Source organism: Lynx rufus, unplaced genomic scaffold (genome assembly GCF_022079265.1).
Source record: "Lynx rufus isolate CCGP_SWC_20201006 ecotype Redwood Valley unplaced genomic scaffold, mLynRuf1.p SCAF_13, whole genome shotgun sequence".
Lineage (NCBI taxonomy): Eukaryota > Metazoa > Chordata > Mammalia > Carnivora > Felidae > Lynx > Lynx rufus.
In genome coordinates, this window is record NW_025814827.1 from 9,288,474 (window position 1) to 9,309,938 (window position 21,465).

The window sequence follows — 21,465 nt, forward strand, 5'->3', positions numbered from 1 at the left end:
TGATCACAGGAGAATTCTTGTATGTTGCCTGTAGCTAGGATTGAAACCTATAGGCAAGATGGGGAAAATGGGAGAGTGCTTCTAATTCAAAGTACAACTTCTGCTTACAGCCTTCTGAAGCAACATACTTAAATGCAGCAAATTGTCTTTCAAAGTCTTGTGTTGAATACTAACTCAGCTTCCAGCTTCCTTTTAGAAATGGCATGGAGTTAGGTTTGCTAGGTCAGAAGACTCAAATTTTACTGCTGTCCCTCTGTCCAGGATTGCACTTAGGGTCCTGTGGGTCCTTTAGGTGAGGATAGGGGCCACAGGTGGAGTTGGACCTAGTAGATTCTCATCAAGGTTCTGGGACCTATTTAAAAGGGACCCACTTCTCCTGCCCAGCCCAACTTTTCTTCTTCTTCTTCTTTTTAATGTTTGTTTATTTTTGAGACAGAGAGAGGGCGTGAATGGGGGAGGGGCAGAGAGAGAGAAGGAGAACAGAATCCACAGCAGATTCTAGGCTCTGAGATGTCAGCACAGAGCCTGACACAAGGCTCGAACCCATGAACCATGAGATCATGACCTGAGCTGAAGTCGGACGCTCAACCTACTGAGCCACCCAGGCGCCCCTCTGCTTCTTTCTTAATAGGCAAGGAGATCAAAGGGTTTCCTGTGATCGAGCGTACCTCACTGGACAAGTGGATTGGGAAGGAGCCTGCTGCCTGAGCCCCCAAGATATCTGATACCCTTTCCAGGCTACCCTTTGAAATGTATGCTGAGTTTCTGCCAAGGAAGGTGACTCTAGCGACCCTGGGGAGAGTCAAACAAGGGTTCTTTAAATCCAGAGGTATCTCCTGGATCTGAAGAGGCTCAGCAGAGAATCAGGAGATACTGCTCTGAAAAAAGCATCTCTAGGGCACAAGTACGGGTTCTACTACCCACTGGAATTCCTTTTTTATGTTTGATATATTAGCATCTCAAGTAGATTTTCATTTGCAGAAAGGGTATGAAGCCCACTGTTGTGGGAGAGGCAGCAGAAATCCTCTGGTAGCAGTCAGAGCAGCTGTAGCCAGAGCCCCTGTTTGCTCTCATATTCCATGTACACTAAGCACCAGCTGGTCCACTTGACCTCTGTTCTCCTTCCCCCAAACCAACCTAGCCCATTGCCTCCATGGAGATTTGTGCTTTGTTTCCCTGGGTTCTAAGGTTGGTAAACCTCAACCAGCCCTAAGGCTGCTGGCCCCAGCCACACTAGCATTGGGATTAGTGATGAGATGGGAGGTTGGGGCCATGGAAAGAAGCGGGTCATGGAGGTCCTGCTGGGAAGTTGGAATTTTCCTGAAGATGACAGGAGTCCTTTCAAAATCATAAGTAGGGGAGCAACATGCTCAGATTTGCTTTTCACCTTGACCACCTTGACTGTATGTATGGTTAGGCTGAGGGGAGAGGCAGGAGGCAGAGAATCTTAGTGTGGAGCAAAACTAGGGTGTATCTCTGTGGAGGGAGAGGAGGGGTCAGAGTTGACGCTCATCAACATGAGCTGGTGTTGACTGGATATGGAGGTGGAGGTGTCCCATCAGCCTCTGGCAGGACCCTCCACGAGGAAATATAGGGGGAGGAGAGACAATGAATGCAGTTTGAGACAGCTTGACTCTGAGGATTCTAGAGAAGTTTCGTAGAATGGTGGATCTAGGAGTCTGGAGCTCAAAAATGAGATTGGAGCTAGAAAAATAAATGGGTTTTGTCAGAAGTTGCTGGTAATTGAAGAACTTGTCCAGGGAAGCAAGATGAGAAGAGATGGAGGGGAAATGCCCCAACAGACCTACCCTTGGAAAACCCCATGCTCATTCACCCCTCCAATATGGTGCTTTCCCTTTCTGGAACACCCTCTCCCCTTTCCTCTGGCCAATACATTAGTATCCTAGAAACCCATTTTGGAGAGGCTAAGTGACTTGCCTGAGGTTCTTTCTTCTCTCTATACTCAAAGAGCTGGGCACATAGCCAGAGCTCAGGAAGCCTCGGTTGAGTGTTGTTGAACACCATGGGGAATCAGGAAGCATCTGTTGCTTACCGACACTGAGAGGGCATTAAGGCAGCTCATTTTCTTCTCTTTCTTGGGAACAAAGTTGGGCACTTTAAGGGTGCTCAAACTGCAATCCAGATGGCCGTTGGTCAGGTATAAGGTGAGCTGAGTCAGGGCCAGCTGGTCACTGTATGAGAGGCTGAGGCCTGTTGCCCACACCTGATTAAAACAGGAGCCACAGAAGTGAAGGTGAGATCAGCGATCGGGAGAGAAAGCCCCAACCAACCCTAACCAGCCCAAACCATGTGGGACCCACCCAAACCAGTGTGCATGTGACTGAATGGAGTAGATGCTTTTGCTTCTGTTTCTACTTCATTCAGCTGAAGGATGGGAGCCTTTGATCTGATTCTAACCAGAAGATTGAAGGTTCTTGTGAAAAGTTACAAAAACGGAAACACCTGGCCCAGATAATCTGCTGGAGATGCTGGGTTCCAAAAGGCTCATGGGGACTTTGACTCTCCTGCCTGTGGTTTGCCATATCCAGGAGGAGGAAGATGACACTGGTCTTGGCCCAGCCAGTCCACACCCTGTACGAGTTCCCCAGTCGTGCAATGTTTTCTGCTGAGAAAAATGAGACTGGACGGAAGCTTCAGAGGTTGGGGCCTGAAGAGGAGCAGATAGAGGGGGAACAAGGGAGTGAATAGGAGAAAAGGGCAAATTGCCCTGATTCCAGAAAAAGCAGTGCCAGGAAATCTCACTATGAAACTTGAGGGAAACTCATGGTTGGCCTGTATGTCTCAGCGTGACCGCCATTTACCACGAGTGTGGGAAAATCATTTCACCACCCCACAAAGCCCACAGTATCCTCAATCGGGAAATGAAAACTATAAGAACGCCCACCCTAGCTGAACAGCAGGGCTACTAGAAGAATATGATGATGCAATAAAAATTAAAATGCTTTGAAAAATAGACATATGTGAGCAATAAGTTATTGTAAGCCACTCGATAGCTAAGTCAGTCCATTAATGCCTTTGATGGATATTTACTGGGCATTTACTATAAACCAGCAATGGCAGAAGTGAATCATGTGCTACCTCTCCCCTCTCCAGGGGTGAACCATCATCCTTAATTGCCTTTGTCATGCCCACGCTCACACTGAATCCAGGAGCTGTTCAATGCTCAAGGCTAGTGAAGGCAAGTTCAAGGCTATTGTGCTAGTTACTGAAGAGGCAAAGCTAAGAGGCAAAGGTCCTTCCATCAAGGAGGAGAAAGATACATATGTATTCAGTCATTTACAACACAATGTAATACGTGATATAATAAAGGGATGGAACAAAGTACTACTGGGTTTGTCTAGTGAAGTCAGGGCTGCATCCTGGAGAAGGTGACATTTGAGCTTGGACAAACAACCCAGATATGACTGGCTCCCAGGTCTCAAGTACCTACAAAGTGCCAGATGCTTCACAAACATCTCAGATCTTTATAAGAACCTAAAATATAACAGTCCCATGTCACAGATGAAGAAACAGAGGTTCAGAGAGAGTCCACATAGCCAGGAAATGGCCGAGCTGGGATTTGAATCCAGTTCTTCCTGGCTCCAAGTCTACCCTTTTCCCATTCCCTGCCGGCAGAAACGGCACTACTCTTGGCCCAGCCATTCCTTAACCTGTACCAGTTCCCAGTCACATTAAAAGCTAAAGTTGCAGAGGATGAAAACATGCCCTTGTTTACTATAATCCATGCCATGAAAATGTCTTGTGGAGAAAACATGAAGTATTGTATTTCTGTAGTACACTGTAATTAGCATTAACGCATTTTCACTGTAGGAAGTTGGAAACGAACACATTTTCATGAAGACTTGATTAAACAGTTTTTCCTCTTAGAAGGCCTCCATGTGCCCCACATACTAACTCTACGTGTTAAAATACATAATACATCTGCCCTAGAGTGGACTCTTCTCAAACAAATGTAGCAGCGAGTGACTTGAGTAAGCATTGAATGTAAATGGCATCATTATAAGGATATTAAGAGGTCAAGCTGTCAAGGCCCCTTGCTAAACTGAAGCTAATTTCAGGAGTCATATTTGCACAGTAATGCCCTTTTATAATAGCAAATAAATCACATTTGCAACAATTGTTAAAAACTAACTGCCAAGTATCTGTTGCAGTTGTAAATATCCTATTTGTCAACTTAAATATTTCCTGCTGTATGGCATAAAATGCAAATCAGATGGGGACAGCTACTTTTTCTTAATATGAGAAAGTGGATTTGCTGTTCCTGGATGTCAGGCACTTTTTCCCCAGAGTTTCTCTTTTGATGTTTTCGTGTCCTTGATTAAAGGGAAATGTATATAACAAACATTATTAATATTTATGTTAATAATATTAATGTTTTGGTGATTTTTAAAGTTTTAATTCCAGTATAGTTCACACACAATGTCGTATTAGTTTCAAGTGTGCAATACAGTGTTTCAGCAATTCCATACATCACCCAGTGCTCATCATGACAAGCGCACTCCTAGTGATAAGGATTTTAATGGGAAGGCACCACAGTATAGAACCAAGGAGTTAGCCTAAATCTGGCCCTTGCAAATAGTGTAAATTTGACCAAGTCATTTAAGCTCCCTCAATCTCGGTATTCTTGAGTGTGAAAGGAGCACATGATAACACCTATCACACAGGGATTTGAAAACAAAATAAATGCACCTAAAATTGCCTTACAAATGATGAAAGTTCAATACAAATGTTATTTTTGATCACTAAGCAATTCCTTGAGGAGTAGGATCTTAGGAGACACATTTTCAGTCGCCTGTGTAGCTGTTAGATTGCCCCTTTTAACAACTGTTTTTCCCACTCATAATCCTTGTGGTCAACCTCACAACAACTCAGTCCAGTAGGTGGTTAGATTTGGGCAAGATTGGTATTACTCTCTCTCCATTTGACCAATGAGGATACTGAGATCAAAAAAGTGGCTTCGTGGGGCACCTGAGTGGCGCAGTCGGTTAAGCGTCCGACTTCAGCCAGGTCACGATCTCGCGGTCCGTGAGTTCGAGCCCCGCATCGGGCTCTGGGCTGATGGCTCAGAGCCTGGAGCCTGTTTCTGATTCTGTGTCTCCCTCTCTCTCTGCCCCTCCCCCGTTCATGCTCTGTCTCTCTCTGTCTCAAAAATAAATAAACGTTAAAAAAAAAATTTAAAAAAAAAAATAAAAAAATAAAAAAATAAAATAAAAAAAAAAGTGGCTTCGTGGTTTGCTTAAGATCATAGAGCACAGGCTAGGATTGTGTTCTTTCTAGAGCTGAAGTAGTTTTGCTTCCCCAGACTGCCCTAAACCCTTGGTTTACAAAAGAAATAGTAGAACAAATTTCGTTAAGCTTTTTCCTCAACAGCAGGCTTGCCAGAATTGCTCAGATAATTGTTCTGTTCTCCATCTGGTTTTTCCATTGAAGACACTGCCTGAGGCATGCTTGTTTTGCGTACAGGGGTCCCATCTCCCCCTCTGGACTGTCAGCCCTTTAGGGAAGGCTGCTGAGCCTTTGTCTTCCCATCTCATCCTGTCCTGTGGATGGGGCGGGGCAGGGTTTGCAGCAGACACCTCAGCACCTCTGATGCCTTACTGTGAACTCCACTCCAGCTTTTAGGGATCAGGATCTAGGTGGGCCTCTTGAAGCTGGTGTCAGATTCCAACATAGGAAACATTCATTGCGCATCTCCTCTATGTCACCCTCTTGCATTCACACATACCTCCTTTAATCCCATTCTTGATTTTGGATTTCATTGTTAACTTTAGAACCTAATCTCTCTCTGCCCTGGATACTCCCATCACAATTTAGAGGAGCGATGATGGCGGCCTGTACAAAGGCATTGTGAGTGGGGATGGAGAGAAGTGGATGGATTTTTAAATGTTAGGGAGTGGCTTTGACGTGACATGTGGGACTTGTAATGACTAGCTTGACAGGTTAATTGATTAGATATGAGGGTAAGGGAAAAATATCACTGAAGGCTAGTGTTGGAAAGACTCTTAAAAATCATCTAATACAGTCAGTTTACTTTATACATTGGAGTGAAGTCGTTTGCCCTAGGTTACAGAGCCAGGTATCAAAGGTGTGGATGAGAGAACAAGGTGTCTTGGCTCCCAGGCATAAATCACTAGTTGACAATTGTTTGCCTTACTGCTGATGTAAAAATCATTTTGTTAAAAATGACTAGAATCCTAGAGACATTTGCATCAAGACCTTACAAAGAATCCTTAACACGAAAATACTCATGTCAGCATTACTTGTAAGATTGAAAGATTGCAGCTGTCCAACATTTGGGTATTGGTTAAAAAGATTATAATATATCCAAATGATGGGATACTCTATGATATTATCAGTAAAGATGATGATTGTGAACAACTTTTGATGGTGTAGGAAGGTATATGCTTGGGATTCTCTGTCATATTTGCAAGAGGAGGAAGAGAAGGATATATGACTTCAGCTTTGCAAAAATAATATTATACATAGAAAAAACTAGATGAGGATATAACAAAATGTTGACAGTGAGTGGTTAATATTAGCAGCATATTAGCAGTAAGCGACATTATATATAGACTTTCATGTATATTCTAGATTGTACTACTTGTGGTTATCGAGCACTTAAAATGTGGCTGCTTCAAATTGAGATGTGTTATAAATGTAAAATACATACCAGACTTTGAAGACTGACAAGGAGGTAAAAAAAATACTGTGAAATATCTCATTGCTAATATTTTATACTGATTATACATTGAAATTATAATATTGTGGTTATAGTGGGTGAAGTAAAATATGTTATTAAGACCACGTTCAAAAAAAAAAGGGGCGCCTGGGTGGCTCAGTTGGTTAAGTGTCTGACTTCGGCTCAGATCATGATCTCATGGTTCGTGAGTTTGAGCCTTGCATCAGGCTCTGTGCTGACAGTTCAAAGCCTGGAGCCTGCTTTTGATTCTGTGTCTCCCTCTTTCTCAGCCCCTCGCCCCCACTTATGCTCTGTCTTTCTCTCTCTCTCAAAAATAAACATTAAAAAAATTTTAAAAGACCACATTCATCTATTTTTTGTTACATTTTTATAAATTTTTTTAAATGTTTATTTTTGAGAGAGGCAAAGAGATAGAACACAAGCAAGGGAGAGGCAGAAACTGAGGGAAACACAGAATCTGAAGTTAGGCTCCAGGCTCTGAGCTGTCAGTACAGAGCCCAACGCAGGGCTTGAACCCATGAACTGTGAGATCATGACCTATGCCGAAGTCGGATGCTTAACCAACTGAGCCACCCAGATGCTCCCTATTTTTGTTTGTTACATTTTTAAACAAGGCTACTAGAAAATGAAAAATTACACATGTGGGTATATTCTCTATCATATTGATTGCAAAAAAGCCCATTGCAACTTCAGCAAGAGACAGGGCCAGCAGGGGTATGGTGGGGGAGTACTGCAGAGGCCCCAGCTCTCTGCCGCTCTGACCAGCACTGCACTGGATGCAATCCTTGCTGTAGCTCCATCAGGAGACCTGGGGAAAAGTGGGGAGAACACGGGGCAGGAGGCAATCCAGAAACTGTAAGAACCTCATCGACCTTTAAACAAGCATGTGACAAGCAGAAGGCAGGGTCAGGTAGAGGCAAGCTCGCCCAGAATTATCCTATTCCCAGGTTCTGCATCCTATTTGGGCCACAAGCCTTGGGATGAAAAGGTCATAACATGTTCCAATGTGGAAGGTGTGGGAGAGGGGCCCAGTATTGAACCCTTTTTTTCTTAGGTGTTCCAGGCAGGTGAAGGCTGCGCTCACCCCCACCATGTTGGCTCTTTCCCATGACAGGCAGAGTGGATGGGAGGCAGAGCCTACAGATACGGGCACATGTACCCAGGCCTACATTATGTGACTGTCTCCACTTGTAAATAAAGTTTTATAGCAAAGAGGTTGGTCTTGCCAACCTTCTCTTATGGGCGTCCAGTCTTATGGGACCAACAGACTGATTTATAGATCAAACAATATTTGTGGAAGAATCATAGAATTTCAGAGCTTGAGGGGATTCACAGATGTTTTGCACATTCCTGTCTAGTTTTTCTGTTCCTTTTCTTTATCATCTTCTTCTTTTATTGTAAGGAGAAGAACCTGATATCCAGACAGGCTACATGACTTGCTTTGGTACCAGCATCTGACAAATATCCCTGATCTTTGGCAAGTGGCCTCTCTGGGCCACACTTTCCCCAATTAATCACTGGGGAGGATAGTCCTGAAGGACCTTCCCTCACAGATGCATCTATGAGGCTGACAGAATTGTGACGATTGCTCACTCTGTAGGCAGATTCTCCAGCTAATGCAAGTGGGAGATGAAGCACTGAGAATTCACCTACCACAGAGATGGTAACAGGCCTTTAAAGCAGAGTGTGACCCCAGCTTACCCTCCTCAGCAGCCTGCTTTGGTTGAGGGATGCATTCACCACCTCCCTGTCCATTTTTGTGTCTTTCTTCATAGTCTCATTGTGACAGGAAATCCACCACTGAGTGAGAACAAACCCCTGTCAAACCCATAGGTCCCCACAGCTATAGCTAAGCTGTAGAGGCCAGGCCACCAGCCCAGCTCCTCTGCTTGCTGGGCAACACAGGCATGGGTAGGCCAAGGTTCCCTCTGTCCTTACTGTACAAAGTAATATGCCAAGGCCTTATTTCCTACTTACAACTTTGGAGACCAAACTCAACTGGAGTGACATGATCTAACTTATAACTTTAAAGGGTTACTCTGGTTGTAGTGGGGAGAAGGGACCATGAGGGGTCAAGGATGGAAACGGGGGCTGGTTAGGAGGCTATTGCAATAAAATGGGTGAGAGATGGTGGTAGCTGGGTCGGCATGGTAACAACAGAGGGTGGGAGAAGTGGTCATATTATAGATGCCTTTTAAAACTGCATCCTAAAGGACTTTATTGATGGGCTGGATGCAGGGTGTGCAAGAAAGAGGAGTCAAGGATATCTTCAAGACTTTTGCCCTGAAAAAATGGAAGGATGGAATTACCATGTGCTGAGGGGGGCAGACTGCTAGAGGAATAGTTTGAAGGGTAAAATCACAATTTTAGATTTGACCGTGATGAGTTTGAGATGTTTTTGTTGAATGATGTTCTGGAGGATGGAGTGAGATCTCAGATACCTTTTCTCCCTTCTCAGCAGGAGGATACGTTTGGCCAGGTATGGGGATAGAGCAGAATTGGCCCCTGCTAGGGAGGCACCTTTTTCTCTGTTGTCACTTTTGGGCCTTGGGCTCAAGGCCCTCCTTGTCTGGGGAGATGCAAGACATACAAACCTTGGTCTATATGACCAACAGGACATGAAGCCTTCCCTAGGGGCCATGCTTTTCACCATATTTAGGCCAAGATGAAATAAGGTTGAGACGGATAGAGGCAGCTTGGTTGGGAAAGAAGTGAGTGCAGCTTCAGGGTAGTGGAGACTGGAGGGGCCTATGCATGGAGGGAGGCACGTAGCTTCGCTGGAATGGCAGGAGCACGGGACCAGAGTTACAGGAACTCACTGGGAGTCTTTTCTTGCCCTTTGCTATCTGTGTGATCTTAACTTTCTTCTTTCTGGGCCTCAGCTTCCTTATATGTTAACACAGACCTGTCTGTAATGGCCTCTATCTCTGAGGGGTATTGTGAGGATTCAGTGACTACAAGGAAACTGTAGGAGACTATTTTTGTGGAGTTTGGCAGACACAAATCTGTTTGGACCCTGACTTCTTCCCTGTAGCCCTGGCAGGAGCAGAGTCAGGGGTAGGCATAAGAACTCACTTGCTTGGCTCTTGACTGAAGTATTTTTCCCTGCTTCTCAGAGATGAGGACCACTTTTACCTCTTCTCAGATGCTGTTAAAACAGGCTCCGGGGGTGCCTGGGTGCTCAATCGGTTGGGAATCTGACTCTTAGTTTTGGCTCGAGTCACGATCTCATGGTGTGGGGGCTCCATGCTGGCAGTGTGGAGCCTGCTTGGGATTCTCTTTCTGTCTCTTTCTCTCTGCTCTTCTCCCACTCTCTGTATCTCTCAAATAAATAACTAAACTAAAAAACAAAACAAGACCCAGGCTCTAGAATCCTGGGTATCAAACAGAGTACTCTCTTAGGTGGCTACTATGTGATATCTTTTCCCATGTTGATTATCAGCAGAAGTGCTAAGCTCCCCATGGTGGTAAACAAAATACATGATACTTAATTTTAAAGAAGCTGGTGCAAGGCACTGTAAGAATTTTCAGTTAGCAAAATATTAATATGATTATGATATTTGGTAAGAATTGTTTGTATTACATTTTAAAAAATCAATAGAAAGGCAGAGGGGACTGCAGCGTCTTGGCATGTTGCCACCTAGTGGCAGCTTCTGGGATGGCCCAGTCTCTTGGAGAGGCTGAGAAGAACTACTGTTGCCCCTCTATGGGGCAGTTGCCCTGGGCCCTGATCAACAAATGAGACTCTTAGTATTTCTCGGAAGCCTCCCGCTCTGTCCCTATTAATTCTATTTATCCTTCGATTTATATTACAGCTTCACAAGGCTGTCTCTGAGCAACTACAGCATCCATTTTCAGTACTGCCTCATGTTGGGCCTGTGGAGTCTGTGGGGTCAGAGACAGCAGAAAATCTGGGCCCTGCCACTTAGCACCCAGGGCCCAGTAGTCCACCATGCCTAGGGCCTCCATGATTTTCAAAGGCCTTCAAAATATTTGGATTCTGGGGGGGGGGGGGGGAAATGTTACTGAATTCCAAATATAAAACAAAAAGTACAAAGTAATCAATTTTTTTAAAATACTGACCAAATTTGACGTGCTAGTTAAATGCAACACAACTCATACAGTTATATCTAAATCCTATTCTATGAAAGTACATTTAAATACATTTAATATGATGTAGGGTGATGGGCTCTCTGAAACCAAAACACTCAGGGCCCAGAGAGGTTTTAAACAATTCTGTCTCGCAGACCTAATATGTCTTCCATCATTCCCCTGTCCCCATTTTATGGATGAGACTCTGGGAGGTGAACAGACTCACTCAGGTCCCTTGGTTAGGGGAAGAGCTGGGATCAAAGCTCACATTTCCTGAGTCCTGGTCCAGCTCTTTCTCTGACACCTAGTCACCAGCATTAATAGTCCAGTTGCTTTGTAGTGCTAGAAGCTTCTCTGTGACTTCAGAAGTTCTTTCAGGGTGTGCAGGAACTATATTCATAATTAATTTGGGGATCCAAAATTGAAAATATTGAAATTTAAACCTAACATCGTCAGCAGCTCTATTGATGTTTTTCACTTTTGTTAAAAAATTACAAAAATTTTAATATACTCTTGCCTTTTCTGCCTCCTTTTCCAAGTTACTTCCATTACTTGTATACATTTATGATCCTCCCTCTATTACTTTCAAGACTGATGACCTAACTAATATTATTTGTATTAAGGTACAGAATTACGTACTCATTTCTTTCTTCTTTTTAAGTATTTCCTTTTTGTATCATGAATTTTTAGAAGGCCATTTTCTTATTTTGACATTAGGCACTAGACTAAAATAAACACAAAAAACCCAATTTTTATAACCTATTACGGGTTTCTAGGACTAGTAATTGTATATGCTTCTTCCATGGCCATTCAATATAATAATCTCATACTGTAGATAGTTATTCTCCTTCTGTAATTTTCACGCTATAAATGTCAGGGCTGGTGAATGATTTGCTTAGTTGAGAAGTATTCCTTTAAAGTTACTACAAATAATCTCCAAAAGGCTTTTGTGTGAATTTTCAAAGCAGAAAGCTCCTGTTCTGTGGCTGTCACTGGGGAGGATCCCTGTGCCCAGTCGTTGTGGACACTGAAGACTTGTGTACAGTGAGATCTGGATGAGTACATGGCACTGGTCCCATCAGTGCAGTGAGTTGGCAGCAGAGATTTGCCTTTCCTTCCCACTTTCCTTGACATCTGCAGTAAATCAGATTTTTTTTTTTAATAAAGAACAACCTCAGTTGCAAAATATGTAGGCAAGAAACACAGGCAGTCCAAACTATGGAGTTGGTCTAGTCCAGTCCCCCTCCAACTCTAGGCTTCAGGCTACAAGAGGGAAAGAGGCCTGGTCAGGAGCAGAGTTCAGATCAGAGCTCAGAGCTCTTGATTTCCAGTCCAAGGCAAGTTTGTTTACATTTGGGAAATTCCTAGAGAGGAGACTGAGACCAAGAGCAGGGACTTGTCTTATCCATATCTGCGTCCTGTGTAATACTAGCACAGCACTCTTGATGTAAGTATGCACAATAAATATTTGTTGGATTACTCAAGAATCAATAACACAAGGAAAAATAACACAAGGGAAAAAATCTTCCCTATAAAACACAGACAGTAGAGAAAACACTTCAAACCTACAAGGATGGCTGAAACAAAAGAGACAGTAACAAGTGTTGGCAAAGATATGGAGAAATTGGAAGCCCTTGCTAGCCCTTGCTAGAAATTCATTGCTAGCAAGATTGTAAAATGGCTCAGCCATGTTAAAAAAGTTTGTCAGTTTCTCAAAAAGGTAAACTTACAGTTACCAAGTGATGCATCCATTCTACTCCTGGGTATATAACCAGGAAAAATGAAAACAGTATTCACACAAAAACTTGCACATGAATGTTCACAGCAACATTATTCATACTAGTCAAAAAGTGGAAGCAACCCAAATGTCCATCAGCTGGTGAACAGATAAACAAAATGTGGTATGTCCATACAGTGGGATATTATTTAGCCATTAAAAGGAATGAAGCCCTGATATCTGCTATGACGTGGATGAACCTTGAAAACATTATGTCCTTTATGACAAAGGACTACCTATTGTATGATCCAATTATATGAAATGTCCAGAACAGGGAAATCCATAGAGGCAGAAAATGGTTTCCAGTGGCTGGGGAAAAGAGGGCATGGGAAATGGTTTTTAATGGGTTCAGGATATCTTCTTAGGGTAAGGGAAATGGTCTAAAATTAGATTATGGTGATGGTTGTATAACTCTGTGGATATACTTAAAAACCATTGCACTGTACACTTTAAAAAGGGTGAATTTTATGGGAAGTGATATCTCAATAAAGCTAATGCACACACAGAACCTGTTCTCCGGGAGACTGATTTTTGGAAGGACGCCTACACAATTCGCATGGCTACTTGTTTGAGTCTAGTTGAGTGTGTAAGTAATGACTGAATGAGGAAGCCTGTGATAAGCCACCTTCCAAACTGCCCTCTGAATTTACCCTACGTATTCCTCAAGTCTGTACCTTAACAAGTTTTCCATATGTGAGTGAAAAATATCTGCCACATACACTAAAGCAAAAGAGTACCCAGCAAGGGTTGATACCTTGGCTTAATATGCAGTCATGGACTAGAAGGGATGATATATTAGCATATGTCAAAAAGATTCAATTAGCTCTGGGGTCACAATGTCACTTTTTAAAAATGCAGTGCACCTCTGTCTACATCCCACCACAGGCCTTCATTTTGTATCAGCTCGTGGACGAAGTGGGGCTGGTCATGGTTAAATCTAGAAGAGAGGCAGGTCTAATTTAAGCAAGTGGGCACATAACACAGGAAAGCTGTGTCCTACACGTGTCCGCTTCCCTTCTTCCCTTCTGTCGCTCATTTCAGGGCCCTCCCAGCACCTCAGCCTGCCTTTGGAGGCTTGGGGCTCCACAGGGGTACTTCCTCATCCCCATCAAGTTAATCTAATAATCCAAAACATTCTGACTCATTTGGTGACAGTAGAGGGCTGAGTGCCAGGTACCATGTTTGTCATAATGGAACCTTTTGGATTTGACCATCTTGTGAGCTGATTCTGAATTCCGTGATTTTGCCTTTGTTGTCTATAGACTCTGGTGTGAACGGTTCAGCAGTGCATCAAGCTAATATGCCACCTTTTTTTGATGGCAGCAATGTTTAGAAAGCTGCCATTTGACCGAGTGGAGGACAGACTTTAGGAGGCAGACTTGGGGAAGTGAAAAAGAAGGGAAATTAATGTATGTTTAAGGTCTGTCATGCAAAGTGCACTTTGGTATTTTCTGTGTCATCCTCACAACAACTTTGTGAGGCAAATGCTAACATTCCCAATTTATAAAAATGGAAGTCAGGGGCACCTGGGTGGCTCAGTCGGTTAAGCACCCAATTCTTGGTGTCGGCTCAGGCTGTGATCTCACGGTTCCTGAGTTGGCTCCCCGTGTTGGGCTATGTGCTAAGATTCTCTGTCTCCCTCTCTCTCTGCCCCTCCCCTGCTCATGCTTTTTCTCTGTTTCACTTTTTTTTTTTTTATAAGTGGGAGTGAAGGCTCACAGGTCCCAGAAACATACCAAGTTCCACAGCTAAGCTGCGGAGGTGGGATTACAGTCTAGCTTTGCTATACTTTGAAGTCCAGGCTTTCTCTCCTGTCCTTGATCTTGGAAATTCTCTCTGCCTAGGAGGGAAACAAATGTTTGGATGTGAGAGGGCACCGTGATGCCAGCAGTCACACCCACTTACTAGGTGGTTCTGAGTCCGGAGGAGGGCCTGTGATGTACTGTGGGACTTTGGGCAAGCCACTTAACACCCTTCTACCTCATGGCCCCCGTTATTTGTCTGTAAAGCACTTTGAGAGCCTATAATAAAGGAGCCTTATAAAGACAAAGAGATATTGTCTTCCCATGTAGGCAGAACACCAAGATTCCTGCTCGTGATCAATGAAAGTCCTGTGGCACTTTCCAGAAATGTATGGGTGGAGCTTTAGGGCCTTGGGAAAAATTCCAGTTGAGTAGCTGCTGACTGAAAATCACCCTGTGGTTTCACCTAAGTGTTCCTCAGTCCTAGCTTACCGGTCAGGGCTCTGCTGCTACATTAGGCCTCTGTTCCACTGAGCTTCACCCCAGAGGCTGCTTTAACTGACCCCCTCTGACACCATTCATCCCTAGGTTCAGTTTCTAGCAAATGAAAGAAACAGCATTAAGGGAGGTATTTCCCTCCTTTCCTCCCTCCTTCTCACCATCTCTTCTTCTAAAATTCAATGCATGGTTTCCTAATATACAGCTTATGCTTAGCAGCCTGCACCAGAAGGCTCATAAGTCATGGCAGATAAGTGTGAATTCTTAGTTTTGCCCCTACTAATAGAAGCATTTTATACAGTCTTCAAGCAATTTGTAGAAAATAATTGTGGAATTAGTTCTCTTCATATTTCCTTTGTCAACAAGTGAGTAAAAAAATACAAAATATATACATGGGTGTTTTCCCCCTCAAATCTGAGATTGCATATACTTTGGTATCTCATAAGTCTTTACCATGAATAGAAGTTTTAAAGGTACTCGTTTGAAAAGTACCTTCTTTGTATTGATGTCCAGTCATCCTGCACCCCTCTGTTTTTATGTAGGACACTCAGTTGCTGCCCAGTGGGGCTCAAAAGCCTGCTCTTCTAGGTCAGGGAATTGCTGTAGGAGAACACAGTTGTCCTCTTTGGTGGTAACTGCCATTTCCATATTCTTCTTGTAGCCATATGTGGCGCTTCTCTAGAATTCCTTTGTATTCCCTGCCTATGCTCTCCCTATGGGGGCTGAATCTTGGTATTTTATTTGGACTTGCATTTTGTATGGGTTCCTAACTTAGGCTGATCGAGTTTCAGTGGGTTGGTTTGGTATCATTTACATATTAAGACATTTGTGGAGAGACATCAAAAAAAGGTTAAAAAACCAGACACAAATAAGTAGGTACTCTCGTGTGGGCTAGTAATGTGACCTGATAGGGGGAGACGCACTTCACCAAGAAGCGAAGCCATTTCGTTTATTGATTCCTAAGAGCTTGGAACGATAGGCAACACAATGAATCTTATGTTTAAGAAAGCAAAATATATGTTTAAAGGAATATACATATTGTTAAAACAGTTCTATTTATGCAAAAGATTCATGTAACTTTATAAAGGTTTTCAGGGATTTTAAAGGATTTTAAGTGCTGTGTTAGACTGTACTGGTAACAGATGTTCAACGGCGTGTTTAAGTTTTTGTTTTACTGAAAAAGCAATGGATTACTTGATATTTTCCTTTTAAAAAAATCACACCAAAGCCACCACATTGTAAGTATAGCTCAAATTCATTATTTCTAAGAAACATAAATGATTTAAAATAACATAAGGGCTTCTAAAAATAAATATCACTATAGTGGGGCTAGAAGATTTTGTTTGCTAAATATTCCCTTCAAAATCCCAGTCTTTTGTGTCACTTCTTGTTCTTTTTCTATGAAGACAGATGGTGTCAGTAATTGCCTATATATTTAATTAAGTTAAAAAGCTACATAGTAAGGTTTTGGCAAAAAGTAGGAAATTTTGTGCTATGAGCAAAGAAAGCCAAAGGAAGCAGAAATTGGTAGCATGAGACACTACTCCTCACCAAATACACATTTTGATATCCATATGTGTTGGAATGTGAGATTGCATTTCATCAATCTGATGGAAAGAACAAAGGCATTTACCCTGAAAGTTGAAGCTCATAATAGATGGCAGTTCTTTTACGTTTTGACCAGCTGGATTGGAATGACTCTACCTGTTGTCCATATCACCTTCAACTTTGGCCCAATACTTAGTGGTCATTCTAAACTCTTCTGACATTCAGGTTTTTGCCTGGGACTTCTCACCTAGCAGGCTAATCATTGTGAAATTATTATGGGGGGAAAAGCAGTAGCTACTTGTAGAAAGTGGTTTGGGAAACTGACTTAACCATTCTCGTGGTGTCTGTTTTCAAATGTTCCCATCCCGTTAATCCACCTTCTGGCTTAATGGCAATATGGCGCTCCCAGCTGTGGTGCTGTGTATGGGCTTGCTCATTTAAACTCTTAAAGCTTAAAAATGGCTACCACAACACTGATTTTATTCCATTTCGCTTCGTCATTAACATTTAATGATTACCTTATGTGCAGAGCACAAGGATGGAATATATTTAAAAAAATAGGAGATGTGTTTTCTGGCTTTAAGCTGTTCAACTCAATTCAACAAGCATATTGAGGATATACAAAAGAAACATACATTTTCTTTGGTGATGGTGGTTGAGGAGGGGGAGAGGCTTACATAGAAAGTCACCATCAATTCAGTGCAGTACCACAGTGAGCATCTGCTGAGAGAGAGAGCACAGGCTTGTCAGCCAGCTAAGTCATGGTTTGAATCTTGGATTTGTAGCCATGTGACCTTGAACATGTCACTCTAGCCTCAGTTTCTTCATTTGTAAATTAGGGGTGATAATAACACCCACTTCTCAGGGTGTGAGGATTAGGAATACTACATGTAAAAATACATAACAAGTGTATGGCACGTGACAAAAATTCAATAAATAGTTAATATTATTATTAATAATTACTCTGGCCATCAGTACTATACTTGTGCTCCAAAAGACTAGAGAATGAAGTGCCAGTTGAAGGGGGATTAGTTAAGGTGGCTTTCCTTGAGAAGTTGGATTTTGAAACATTTTGAAAGAAGGACAGTTGTATACTGACATAAAAGAAAGGAAAGGCAAGTGATAGGAATGAGAGGGGCATGTGGGAGGCAGGAGGAGAATGCATTTATTGAACATGGGTGCCACCATGCAGGTCAGCTTTCTTCTCTTGGAGAGTACTTTGGACATGATCAGTGAGAAAAGTAATTTGTGCCACAGGGTGGGAGGGGGATGATTCAGGGGTGTTTTAAGAAATAGGTAAGGCCTAGAGAAAATTACCTTGTACTTTGTCAAGCCAACATTATTGTATGGATGGTATGTAGTTTGTGCGACCCCTCATTAGGTTAAAATGAGTGTTAAGGACAACCTCAAAAGCGAAAATTTTATCAAATAAAAATACTTGACCACAGGTGACAACTGGAAGTAGGAAAGGGCCACTCAGCTTTGGTTTTGTGATGCTGGTGGACAAGCTGTTAAACACATGTATGTAGAAAAGTCTTCTAGTCTTTCTTAGCATTGGTAGGGAGCCTTTTCCTTTGCCCCTACCTGCTGCCATCCTGAGTCCTGCAGATATGTGTTACCTCCTCAGAAATGCAGGATGCAGTGTGAGTGCCCAGATTTGCCCTGCCCTGGCAATGTTTCTGGTGGTTAAAGTTAAAGACCTCAAAGTCCAGAGAGAAGTTTCTGGGTTTCATTTGAAAGGAAGCAAGGATCTTCCATGATGAGAGTGGACGTCCAAAGTCCTGGGTGGGACAACTGGATATAAACAGAGGAAGTGGGTCTATTATATGTAGACCAACGAAAGTTCTACCCAAGAGCTGACGTTTAGACTTGGGTTCATCCTTTGTGAAGGTTAAAGTTTACAACGTAAGGGGGTTAACCCAACGTTTAAGGACAATCACATATGGTAATGTTATGTATAGCAAAATTGGCCACCAGTCTACCTGCACTATCAGTGTTAAGAAACAGAATTGTAATTTTCACTGTAAAACTTATTGTCATCATTGCCCTTGTGCTTATTGTACAAGTCATCATCATCACCATCATCATTATTATTACTTGCATATTACAGGTCTCTTTCATTGACATGAAGATGCAGACCTTTTAAAGGGACAGGTCTTTTACTTTAATGATTCAAAATCCTTTGGGATCTATTTTCCCTTCACTAGGTATTAACTTGTGATCAACAATGTGCCCATTATAGCATTTAAAAACACTGAATAATAGGCACTGCTGTTTGTACCAAAGGCCTATTAAATTTTAATTTAGAAATAAACTGTTAACCTTCTTATATATAAATAAAATACCTTCACTAAAGAGAAAAAGTAAATCTTTTTGAGGTTCCTTGGTGAATACCTTGTATATCTTGAAAACAGAGACAGGGAGAACTTGCAAATGAGAGTACTAGAGGGAGACTCAGAGAGAAGTAACCATTCATTCATTTAATAAATATTTATTGTGGATCTGTTATATGCTAGACGTGGTGCTAGGTGCTGGGTATACAGCAGTAAATAAGAAGGAATTATGATATTTCTGTAGACCTTGGTTTTTCTACTCTCTGAAATAAGTGTATTCATTTTTGATGCTTCTATATCACTTTGAGATGATATAATGCTCACTGACTTTTAAAAATAATGCTAATTCAATTCAGATTCCACTCACAGTTTGAGAACCTGCTGAGGGCTCGGGTGACAGTTTTACATGTGATTATGCCATTTGATTTAATAAGAACAGCACCTTTTATAGGCTCAGCCTCTCAGAACCTCCTGTGGGAAGGAGGGCAGGAAGTCACCATTTGTCAAGGAAAAAATGAGGCTCAGAGAGGTCCTGTGAGTTGTCTAAAGTATCACAACTAGTTAATGGACAGATTGCGGCCAGAACTTATTACCCATCATGATGAAAATATTCCCAGCTATCTTTTTTCTATCCTAGGCTGATATATTTGTATTAGACACTCTTTGGGACAGTTTTCAGAATGTGTGGGATAGTCTCTGATGTACGTCGGGGTCTCTGTTTTTGTCTTTCCTCACAATTTGTCCTACTTCCTTCTGTAGCTACTTTTTGTATTTAGGAAGGGCCTTGGCTAGTTGCTTGAGGCCATTTTCATCTAAACTCTTTTCTTAGACATTGCATATCCTCCCCCCCCCTTTTTTTAAGTAATAACATTCAATGATCATAATAGAAATGATTACTTCAAACATTCACAATTACCTGAAAACAAACAAGGTTTTAATCTGGAAATTTCAACAGAAAGCATCTTTGCCAATCTGTTTAGCGACTTTATATAAAGAAAAGGAACTGGAGAGGGATATATAAGTGCGTATTTATAGGAGGCAAGTCAGATACAATGTTTGTAAAACTTAGGTCCTCATTTCATATGTGTTTTGTGCTTTTCTACCACCAACCTTCACGCACCTTTCCCACTTGGAATACACTCTTTCTTATCTTCCTTCCAATCCTAATTGTCTTTCAGCTCAAATCCCACCTACTCGGTACAAACCTTTCTTGATTGCTCCAAACAGAAGGCAGTTAGACTGACATTACCTTTTTGATGTCTCTTTTATTGTTCTATGTGGTTGTCACTTATGTTTTTACTTGTGACTCATTTTTCTAGTCTGTCTCCCCAACTAGATTGTGAACTCCCTAAGGGCAAGCCTCCACTTCCTTTGTGCTTTTGTGGCCTCTCTGGCACTGACCAAAATGGCTTATACATAATAGATGCTCAACAAATACTAGTTCTTTATTTTAGAATTTCCCAGAAGTGAGTAAGTAAGCTCAGCAGATCTGGATATTCTAGAAGTTCAAAGAGTCCATCAACCAACTGGCTATCATGTGACTATCATTGTGTTAGACATCACAAAGAGGTAAAAAATGCAATGTCCAGTGCATTTTCTTTTTTTTTAATCACTATAAATTTATTTATTTTTTCAATATATGAAATTTATTGTCAAATTGGTTTCCATACAACACCCAGTGCTCATCCCAAAAGGTGCCCTCCTCAATACCCATCACCCACCCTCCCCTCCCTCCCACCCCCCGTCAACCCTCAGTTTGTTCTCAGTTTTTAAGAGTCTCTTATGCTTTGGCTCTCTTCCACTCTAACCTCTTTTTTTTTTCTTCCCCTCCCCCATGGGTTTCTGTTAAGTTTCTCAGGATCCACATAAGAGTGAAACCATATGGTATCTGTCTTTCTCTGTATGGCTTATTTCACTTAGCATCACACTCTCCAGTTCCATCCACGTTGCTACAAAGGGCCATATTTCATTCTTTCTCATTGCCATGTAGTACTCCATTGTGTATATAAACCACAATTTCTTTATCCATTCATCAGTTGATGGACATGTAGGCTGTTTCCATAATTTGGCTATTGTTGAGAGTGCTGCTATAAACATTGGGGTACAAGTGCCCCTATGCATCAGTACTCCTGTATCCCTTGGGTAAATTCCTAGCAGTGCTATTGCTGGGTCATAGGGTAGGTCTATTTTTAATTTTTTGAGGAACCTCCACACTGTTTTCCAGAGCAGCTGGTCCAGTGCATTTTCTAGAGGATTTACAAATCTCATGAGGGCAATATTTATGCCTAGGAACGAGTAAGAATAAAAAACGATTGTGGTGCATGTGTATCAGATGAAATCGGGTGATGGATGTGAAATGAGCTTCCTCATGACAGGGAACAGGTCTTGTTTATATCTCATCTCTGTTCTCTCAGCTGCTAGCATGGGGCCAGAGTAAGCTGTTGGAAAGTACTTATTTAATGAACACATCAGTCTCTCTTTAATCTGAGGCCTTTGGTAGGTGTTTCATGCCCCTCCTGGAACCCAGTGGATACCACCCATCAAAGGAGGCTTGGCTCCAGGACCCGTCGGGGGAATAGTTGCTGCTCTTTGTTTAAGGCTTGGATCCCTCCATGGTGATATGGGACAGGGCCTTTCCTCTCAGTGGGAAGGCCAGACCTCCAGCGTGGCTACCTTGTAGCTCTGTGTATTCTGCGTGGAGTCTCTGAAAGCCTGGAATTGCCTCATTCCTAGGGTACTGGAATCTTGGACATG

At 42.3% G+C, this 21,465-nt stretch overlaps 1 protein-coding gene across 8 annotated transcripts in view; it reads right to left on the minus strand.

Annotated features, from left to right (window-relative positions):
- Positions 1-21,465, minus strand: part of IQCH (IQ motif containing H) — a 212,212-nt gene that overhangs the window by 23,743 nt on the left and 167,004 nt on the right. For 7 of the 8 annotated variants that reach the window (XM_047074896.1, XM_047074895.1, XM_047074900.1 and 4 more), the window contains one exon: positions 2,054-2,224. The exons of the other annotated variant lie outside the window; for it this stretch is intronic. In XM_047074896.1, coding sequence (XP_046930852.1) covers positions 2,054-2,224 — 171 coding nt within the window. The remainder of the gene's footprint in view (positions 1-2,053; positions 2,225-21,465) is intronic. 8 annotated transcript variants of the gene reach the window in all.